Source organism: Salvia hispanica, chromosome 3 (genome assembly GCF_023119035.1).
Source record: "Salvia hispanica cultivar TCC Black 2014 chromosome 3, UniMelb_Shisp_WGS_1.0, whole genome shotgun sequence".
In the NCBI taxonomy this organism is placed as follows: domain Eukaryota; kingdom Viridiplantae; phylum Streptophyta; class Magnoliopsida; order Lamiales; family Lamiaceae; genus Salvia; species Salvia hispanica.
Genome location: NC_062967.1, coordinates 22,115,495 through 22,125,183, shown reverse-complemented (window position 1 = coordinate 22,125,183; position 9,689 = coordinate 22,115,495). Strand labels below are relative to the sequence as shown.

The 9,689-nt window shown below is 34.8% G+C and overlaps 2 protein-coding genes across 2 annotated transcripts; one reads left to right on the top strand and one right to left on the bottom strand.

The window, feature by feature from the left end:
• Positions 1 to 299: 299 nt before the first annotated feature.
• Positions 300 to 2,032, bottom strand: LOC125212376 (aminoaldehyde dehydrogenase BADH-like). Its single transcript, XM_048112532.1, has 4 exons — positions 1,772 to 2,032; positions 1,400 to 1,463; positions 814 to 905; positions 300 to 726 (listed from the first exon to the last, which is right to left on the bottom strand). Exons 2-4 carry the CDS (start codon positions 1,436 to 1,438, stop codon positions 468 to 470), a joined length of 390 nt encoding a protein of 129 aa, XP_047968489.1. The 5' UTR covers positions 1,439 to 1,463; positions 1,772 to 2,032; the 3' UTR covers positions 300 to 467.
• A 226-nt stretch (positions 2,033 to 2,258) lies between these two features.
• LOC125209599 lies at positions 2,259 to 4,515 on the top strand. Its single transcript, XM_048109193.1, has 2 exons — positions 2,259 to 2,583; positions 4,232 to 4,515. The coding sequence occupies exons 1-2, from the start codon at positions 2,259 to 2,261 to the stop codon at positions 4,513 to 4,515; spliced, it is 609 nt and encodes a 202-aa protein (XP_047965150.1).
• The last annotated feature ends 5,174 nt before the right edge of the window (positions 4,516 to 9,689 follow it).

Sequence of the window (9,689 nt, the reverse complement as noted above, 5' to 3'; positions counted from 1 at the left end):
ACTTCAAAAGTGCCATGAAACATGACGTGTGATGTCACTTTAAAATGCCACATTATTATTTCTTAAACTACACTAACTTTTGGACGAAAATTTACAAAATACCCCATTAATTTTGATTATTACAATTTACTCTACATTTTTTTATATTTTACTTTTCCACCTACATATTTCTATAATTTATATTTAGATTCTTTGAATACTTATAATTTACATTTTGACTTTCAATGCACAAAATTCATTAAATTACTATTAATCATACGACAAAATTTAATACTCATTCAAATAAAATAGCAAAAATATTAATATCCAAAGTATCAAATGATACTAAAAAAAATATAATATGTTTAAACAAAAACTAAACATAAGTATGATTGTCTTTTACTTAAAACTAAACAAATATTACTAGCACTAAACATTATATAATGTTAATCACTGTGTTTCCTCCTCCGATCTTCGATCTTCTCTTTTCAACGAAGGCCACCCCCCGTCGCTAGTGGAGACCCCCCTTCTTCAGCGAGAACTCCAAGCTCCTCCCACCGTCGACATCTCAGTTGGAAAACATCCAACTCAAAAGAAAAATAAGGAACTGAAAAACAGAACGGAAGGTCGCGACTGACCTTGTCTACATCAGGATGTGAAACCAAAGGAGCATAGCCTGTCAAAAAGTTGAGAACACCAGATAGAAGACCCACATCTCGACACACTTCAGCCAACTCCAAACATGTGCTGAAGTTACCAAGTAGGGGAAAACAAACATCATACAAATATAAAAACAGTAGCTGAAGGAATGAATATTGAAAAAAAAAAACTTACATGGATGCTAATTTTGATGGTTTAAGTACTGCTGTACAGCCAACTGCCAGAGCAGGGCAACTTTCTATGTTGCCATTAACATAGGGTAATTTCTATAAATGAGAAAATACCAATTTAGGACAATCACTAATGATATCCAAGTTACAATAGAGAATAATTCATAATAATAATTCAACAAGAAGATGTCAAATAATTTAGTAATCTACCAACAAAAACAAATTGTAGCTTTCAGAAATTTCTCTTGGGTGAAAAAAATGTGGTGGTGCAAATAAAATGAAGTTCCGGACAAGGAATATATGAACTCGTTTAAAGATCCCTAATTGCAAAATGTAGAAGAGCTATAGACAAGAGGATCAAAGCATCTCAGCTCAATTAGCAAAAATTATGACTGCTGCTGAATTAACTAGCAAACAAACTTACAAACATATAAAAATATAGCTTTCAGAATTCAAAACCAAAACATGAAAAACTACCAAGCAAGATAATCCAGAGTATGATAAACCACTACCTATAAAAAAATCTAGCTTTTCCGATCCCAAAAGAGAATGTGAATTAATTAGCAAACAAACATAAGAAAATTTAGTACCATAAGCATTATTTGTTGCAGCAGAAAGTAATCCATCATAGCATGCTCTCATGTGTTTCATATCCTGCAAACGAAAACAAAGCAAATACAACCTACTTAGCTCCAAACACATACATGATTCCACAGTAACGGTGAGAAACAACTCCAAATTTGAAAAAATCAAAAAACAATAGCACCAAGAACTTTTAAAGCACGACTGCACAAACACAAACATTTCTTCACAACTGTTGCTTCACTCATAAAATCAAGGAACACATGTGAGATTTCAAACTAATTTTACTTAAATTCGAATTGGGGGAGAAATTGAACACAAACCCTAAATTCAATTTGAATCCGAAATTTGATGAATAAGAGGTGTGGAAGGTTACTTACATAGAGGATAGACAAGAATATTCGAGAGATGTCGGAGTCCAGTGACGGCGGCGGCAAAATCGACCGGATAGCAGTTGCAGATGAACGTATGTGTGGGTATGGAGGGGGATAGAGGTGTTGAAAAATAGGAGAGAAAGAAGGGCTTCCACGTTGTTCGGTGGAGGGCAGCGGTCGCAGGAGGCGCGGTGACGTCGGCGGAGGGTTGTGGGTGTGCGTGTGTCGCGGTGTGTGTACGTGTGAAGTGCGGTGTGTGTGTATGTACGTTTCTAATTTCTTTTTATTTGTTAAGGATTGTTTGCATTTTAAAATTGTCATAAATAGAAGTGTCATGAAATGAGTTTTTATATCGCATTTATTTTGAGGTACAGTAACAATATATGATATACGTGTAGTGAAAAGCTCGTGTATAGATAGTACATCTATGCTGGCACCTTCTATAAAGTGTGACTAAAAAAGTGTAGTGAGAAGCCAATTTTCTAGTAGTGTAATGGCAGCTAAGTTCATACCATTGCTTGAGCAATGGATCTCTTGCCAGAAATCGTTTTCACCTTTCCGGAGGCTTTTGAACGTTTTGAGGTTCAATATCAACACTGATGATGAAATCGTGCTACGGGTGCAACAACTGAATGGAGACGACAAGCTGACATGCCTAAAGGAGATCACAATGGTAGGAAGAAATCTTATTCAAAGTCGCCTCACCGGCGACTTATGCCAGGACGCAAATTGCGGTGGTCTTGCCGTGTTCCTGAGCAGAGTCTTGGACAACATCCCAGAGAGAGCCCGATCAGTAGGGGTGGCGAAACGGGTAGCGGGTAACGGATAATTCTTATCCCGACCCGATACCCATCGGGTATCGGGTACCCGCCGCCTGATGATTGCGGGAAACGGGGCGGGGTCGGGTTGTGTATTTTAGAATTTTGCGGGTATCGGGTATACCCGATACCTGAGCGGGTATACCCGATAAACCCGAGAATACCCGACTTTTTCACAATTAAGGTTTTCAAATTTTTAATTTTTATTAATTAGTTTTAAATATTTAATATCCAATAAACTATATTCTCTAAATTCCAATCTCCTCTGACCTCTTTTCCAATTTCACTTCTAATTTTATTTCGTCTACTCACTGCACATTTCACCCACCACCTTCATTGCTCCACACATATTAATGTAACGGCACACCCGTATATAATACTATATTTATATGTATTAATGTAACAATACTTGATGTTGATGATGAATAAGAGTACACACACATATACAGGTAGGTACACACACACATATAGGTACACACATATATATTATATACGCATCATAATGACACACATATATTTAAAAAATGCAGTTTCGGGTATAGTCTCGGGATCGGGTACCCGCAGTGTCGGGTACGGGATACCCGATGAAATGTGGGACGGGTATCGGGACTTATATTCTGGCTGAAATCGGGTGCGGGTACCCGTTTCGCCACCCCTACCGAGCAGGCTCTCTAGACTTGGGCCTGCTCTCTACTCAGTGGACTTCTGCTTATAATAACGTCTCGGCGATGGAGAAAGAGATGAAGAGTCGGGTATGTTGGCTTTTCTTTTGGAGGATAGTGTCTCATTGTACCTATGTGATATTACTTGGAATAGTGTTCTGGTTTTTATTTGTCTTAAAGCTCAAGCCCTCTAAAGGTAGGGTTGGATAAATATACCGAAAAAATGGTATATCGATCGTATCGTATTGAAAAATATAAAAAAATATTGAATTTTTGGCATACCAAAATTTTTGGTACGATACAATACCGTATCGTAAGTTTTCGATACGATAACGATATAAATTTTCTTATATCGCGGTATGCCTTTATATATCGAATATATGATATATATCGATATTATCGGTATACCGAAATATATCGAAAATCAATACGTATTGAATTATCGATACATACCGTTTATACTGATTATAATAATAATATACTTTTTTTAAGATTAAAAGTTCAAAATCATAAATTGATATCCATTTAATTTAATTATATATTAAAAAAAATATTTATTGGAAACCCTAAAATCATAAATAGATATCCATTTAATTTAGATATACCGTTCCAAAAGGTATACCGAAGTTCGGTACGATATACCGAAACTTTCGATACGTTAATGATATGGAATTCTTTTATATCGATATTTTCGATACAATAACGATACAAAATTTTCGGTACAATATACCGTATCGACCCAGCCCTATCTAAAGGCAAAGGTAAGCCCTCTAAAGGCGAGTGTAAGCCCTCTTAAAACGAGGGTGGATTGCAAGAAGATCTAATTTCTTTTGGGGAGAACGTTGCTCCCACACTGTATTCTGGTTTCCTGCATTGTGTAGAGAGATGCGTTGGGAAAAAAGACCATGTCATGAACGATATGTTGGGAACCTGTGGATGGATATACAAGGCCGCGCGAGTTACGGCCTCCATTGTTGATGAATGAGGTCCTACTCCTCCACCTCCTCCTGCTGATGCTCATGCTACTGCCAATGATCCTGCTAATGCTTCTGCTACTGCTACTCCTAATGCTCCACCTGATCCTGCCAGTGATCCTGCTACTGCTACTCCTAATGCTCTCCGCAACCCACGTCCAAATGCGATTGCTCGCTCCCCGCCGTTGCACCACCCTTCCGCCAGCTCAACTCTGCCCCAGGCTGCGACCTGCACTTCTCGCAGAGCCCCTTCCGGGGTCGCCGCCCCCCTTCTTGGTATCGTAATTTGTGATTAAGTACTAGTATAATTTACTATTAGCCTTTTTTCGAACTCTTTAGGGTGTGTTTAATTTTGTGTCTATGCTATGAACTAATGACCCATCGTGCAAAAAAAAAAAAAAAAACCCGGCCACACGCCCATACAGAAGTGCACTGCCGCAATCAGGCAGTTGGCATACGGAGGTGCGGCCGACATGTTCGATGAGTACCTCCATATCGGCGAGACGACTGCCCTCGACTGTCTTCAAAATTTTTGTGAGGGCGTTAGGGAGATATTTTGGGATAGGTGTAACACCCCGACTTTTCCAATTATCCTTTAGTGGTGTTATATATGAATATATGAATAGGACTATATATATATATATATATATATATATATATAGTCCTATTAACCACAACTCCACTCTTAAAGACCGAACTAGAGACCGAATCTTGACCACATAATCTTGAATTTGATGGAATAGATTAGATAATCAAAGGTTAATTTTCGCACTTCATTATATACTCAATTTACTACAACTCGGGGGCATTTTTGTAATTTCATAATTAGGGTAAAATTTCAAAAATTTACTACATTTCCTCTCACGCGTTTTTCGCCGCGATTTTTTCTCTCCTCTCAAAACTTCTCTCAGAAGATAGTTCATCTTCATCTTCCATCGATCATCGATCATCGCCGGCAATATACGATTTCATCGCCGGCAATATACTCGGAAAACTTCACCGAAAACTGCTACCGGCAATAAGTTCAACATTTAATCGGTAGATTAAGTTGCAAAATGGTCGATACTCGGAAAACTTCTACCGAAACTTCTGGACGCCACATTTCCGATGAAGGTAATACACTTTGAAGCTTTGAAAACTTCTTACACTTAATTTAATTCATCTAATTCCTAACCTAGATTCTTATTTTCGTCAAAATAGCATTGAAATATAGACGCAAGCAGCCGGCAAAATCAGAGACAATCAAAAAGTCAAGTCGGAAGCCGGATGAAGTTGCTGCGAAAAAAATTACAGATCCAGAAGGTAAAACCTAGAATTAAATCGGTAAAATGAAAAATAAATTATAACAATGAGGTAACACATGATCTGTTGGATGCTTGTTGATAGAGGATCTGTTCATTAGTATTCGAACATGAAGTTTCATCAGAGAATGTAGGATTAAACTTAACTGTTGTAGGTAAATCTTCTTTGAATGAGTTTAGGATTTTAGAATAAAAATTAACTGCTGCATTGTTTGATGTTTTTGAAATAAGAATTGGTTGTAACTGAGATTGAGCTTGTTGTTATTTGATTTTGTTGCTTATCATTGTTCTTGATCATGAACCAGTTGGGGGTTTGGAGTGAATTGCTTGAATCTAAGTTATATAATGAAGTTAATTGTGTATTTAATGAATAACATAGTATTCTTTGTGAACTATCTGTAATTGGGAAGATATGTTAACATTGATTATGTATTCATTATATAGGAGGTAAAACTTGCTTGTAATGAAGTGATAGACATTAAATATGAATTATCTATTTACTGTGTTGAATGGGTTTAGGGTATTAGGATTAAACTCAGCTACTTTGTTGTTTGCACATTTAAATGACCTATATGTTCTATTAGTTGAAGTAGTAAATTGGTAAGGTGAAGTAATAAATTGATATAATGAAGTAATCTATCTACTAAATGAAGTTATCATGTAAAAGGCTTAGAAATAATTCTGTGCCAGAAAGTAAAAAGTGAAATCTAAGCTATATAATGAAGTTAATTGTGTATTTAATGAAGTAACATAGTGTTCATTGAGAACTATCTGTAATTGTTGATGATATGTATATTTATTCTGTAATATTGTGTATAGGTGAAAGTTCCTTACAAAAGAAGAAGAATGCGAGTATTTCTTTGCAAATCCTCTCAAACTACTTAGGCAATTACTTCATTCATACACTTTATTACTTCATTTATGTTCCATTTTACTTCATTCATACACTTTATTACTTCATTCATACAAACTGTGCTATATGCAGATGACAAGAAAATGAAAGCTCTAGAAAAGAGTATTACACCAACAGAAAAACTACAAGGTTTAATTCATAAACTCACATTATATTTTGATTTAATACAACATGTCATTTTATCCATTGACTAAAATAGTCCTCTCTTTTTTTTTCCAGAAATGTTGAAAATGAAAAATGTAGCTGTTGGTGATAATACTTCAAAACAGCATGCTAATGAAGAATCTGAAGTCAATGATGAATTGCGTACAAAGAAAAAACATGACAAGTATCCAGCAGATCGCGAAGGAGATAAAAACAGAGGTATATCAAATTAATGTTGGATTTTTGTTTCATATTTAATATCTCATTTGATGTTTTATTTAAATTCCTATAATAGAATTGTGTAATACCATATTGAAGTACTATAGTGCTCTTTTTTTTTTACAGAAATGTTGAGGATGAAGAAATTTTCTGGTGGTAATAGCTCTTCAAAGCAGCCTGCTACTCAAAATCTAGATAAAACAAATCAAGCATCAGGTTTGCAGCATATGTAAACAAGTTTTAATTATTCAATAAAAAATAATAATATAGGTGACTAACATAGATAAACTGACATGTTTTAATGAAGTTAATGATGAATTGAGAACAAAGAAAAGACATGACAAGCAGCCTGTAGAAGAAGCTCAAAACAGAGGTACTACCCTTGTGTGTGTTTCACTTCCTTGTATCTGGAATTTCTTTACTCGACATTGATTATATTGTAGTGCAGAAAGAGCATTTAAAAATGTGCATTATTGGCATCTCTTTTGACATCATTATTGGATAGTAATGAACTATATTCAATAAATATGAACTAACTTAAGTATGTTATGAAGTATTTTTGACATGTTATTGAATTAGCTTAATGATACAACAAATTTTAGTGTTAAACCTTAAGCGGTAGTAATGAACTATATTTAATAAATAATGAACCAAATGACAGTCAGTAATGAAGTAAATATCACATTTTATTGAAATATAATATTAACTTACTTCATTAAGTCATGCGATTGCTTCATTACATTAGTTTATTACTTCATTTAGTCATGCTATTACTTCATTCAGTAATGCAATTTAGTGTCAAATATGATGTTAACTTTTAAACATTTTATATCATTATCATTATTAATTATAAACATATGTTAGGTATGAAGAGGATAAGAGGAACTGAGCAAGAACATACTTCACCTACTGGGGAAGATGTAAACAGAAAGATAGTAAAGAAAGCGTCAAAGAATGTTGATAAAGTTGCTTCAAAGAAGGGCACAGGAGTTTCTGACAGAGTTCTGTGTCTTAAAAGAGGTCCGACAAAGTTTGTTGAAGCAATAAAATCTCTGAATGAGGAACAACAAAAGGCAGTAGAAGATATGGGTTTCGGGAGTCTTCTTCATTTCAATTTGACCTTTATTCCAGCAAAGCTTGCATATGAGATACTAGATAATTTTGATATAGATACATGCGGAGTAAAGTTCAGACGAGGAATACTACATATCGGCGATGATGATGTCCATGCCACGCTTGGTTTACCAAATGGTCATTTGAAATTTGAAAGGAATGGACATCAAAAGTTGGACAAATTCATCAAAGAGATTGCTGAATCTTGTAACCGAGCTAGAAAAAATATGGGTCCTGATATGTTTATGGAAAAAATGTTAAGTGATGTTGAAGGTGGGGACTAATGCTAAGTTTCATTTTGTAGCCATGTTATGTTGATAGGATTGTTCTTCAATCACGGCTCGTCACAAGAACATTCCCAACAATCAAGGGCTGGACAAGCAAACTGCTAAACAAAAGACAGAAAATGGAGCTTGAGCCTGGGCCATTTGGAAGAGGCATTAAGGAGGGTATTTTCAATCCTCAAAGAAGCTGTGACATCCTTATCCCGAAACATGCATCATTTTGTATATTGACATATTTTGTAATTGCATATTTATATTATTATTTGCATAATAAATATTACTATATCTATATATATTAAGTACTATTAAATAGTTAATTTAAGTGTACGTGTGTGCATGGAAAATAACGTACCAATATGTACATATGACACATGATTATATTAAAATACATATTATAATGTAATATGTGTGCATACGTATGAAATAGATAAAATATTAAATTATATATAATAAGTGGTTCCACTTTCGGATTATATTTAAAAACTTTTGTATGACTAATGTTTTAGTTAGTTGAAGTGGTCTCTTTACAAGCCACGTTTTTGTCTAGGAAATGATTGATTTAGTTGATATACATAGATTTAAGTCGGTTCATCTTATAATTAAGCTTATAAATTAGAACGAGTTGTATAGTATAGAACAGAGTCTAAAAAAAAAAAAGAGAAAATTGGGAAGTCAGAGGAGATTGAAGAAAAGAAAAGGACGAAAGGACGAGTTCAAAGGATTAAAAAAAAAGAGTGGATCAAGAACTATAAATCAGGAGTCGGATGTAGAGGTTCAATAAGCTTACCTATCGTATCCAGGTGTGTATAAATCACACTTTTAATTTTACATATTTTATGTGATTGATTGCTATGTGTTAAATGGAAGTGAATATTTGAATTATATGATATGAGACTAAATGGTTATGTGTTATTTGATATTGATGGTGAAATGTGATGTGGATATGTGATTTGTGCAATGAATATGTTTATCTATAGTATTGGAATTAATTGATGGAATATATGGTTATGTAATTGGTGCAATGGATATGTTTGATGTATCATATTGGAATCATTTGAATCATGGGATTAAAGAGGATATGTGACAGTCTTGCTCTGGATCTGATATACAATGGCAAAAGACCTACGGGTCATATACAATGATAATAGACCTACGGGTCAATACAAAGAGCAAAGAGGGACCTTCGTGGAAAGGTCAAATCAAAGAGGGGCCTTCGTGGAAAGGTCAAAATATGCAAAGAGGGGCCTTCGTGGAAAGGTCAAATCAAAGAGGGACCTTCGTGGAAAGGTCAAATAAATATAAGGGACCTACGGGTCGTATACAATGGAAATCTCGGGCAGATACCAGGCTTGATGTGTCACAGAATAATAAAAAGAATGGAGAGACATATGCATATGAATGTTAAATTGTTTATGATATTTATTACTTCCGGTGATATATGTTGGTAAATGAATGTATTTGATATTTGTATGTGGAATTAAAGGTAAGGTTTATAT

Bases quoted from the DNA above. Each gene is read 5' to 3' on its own strand.
- LOC125209599 (XM_048109193.1), top strand. From the start codon at position 2,259: ATGGCAGCTAAGTTCATACCATTGCTTGAGCAATGGATCTCTTGCCAG. The intron at 2,584-4,231 runs GTAACGGATAAT...TTGATGAATGAG, and splicing joins GGTGGCGAAACGGGTAGCGG to GTCCTACTCCTCCACCTCCT.
- LOC125212376 (XM_048112532.1), bottom strand. From the start codon at position 1,438: ATGATGGATTACTTTCTGCTGCAACAAATAATGCTTATG. The intron at 906-1,399 runs GTACTAAATTTT...TCTCATTTATAG, and splicing joins TGCAACAAATAATGCTTATG to AAATTACCCTATGTTAATGG. The intron at 727-813 runs GTAAGTTTTTTT...TGGTAACTTCAG, and splicing joins CCATCAAAATTAGCATCCAT to CACATGTTTGGAGTTGGCTG.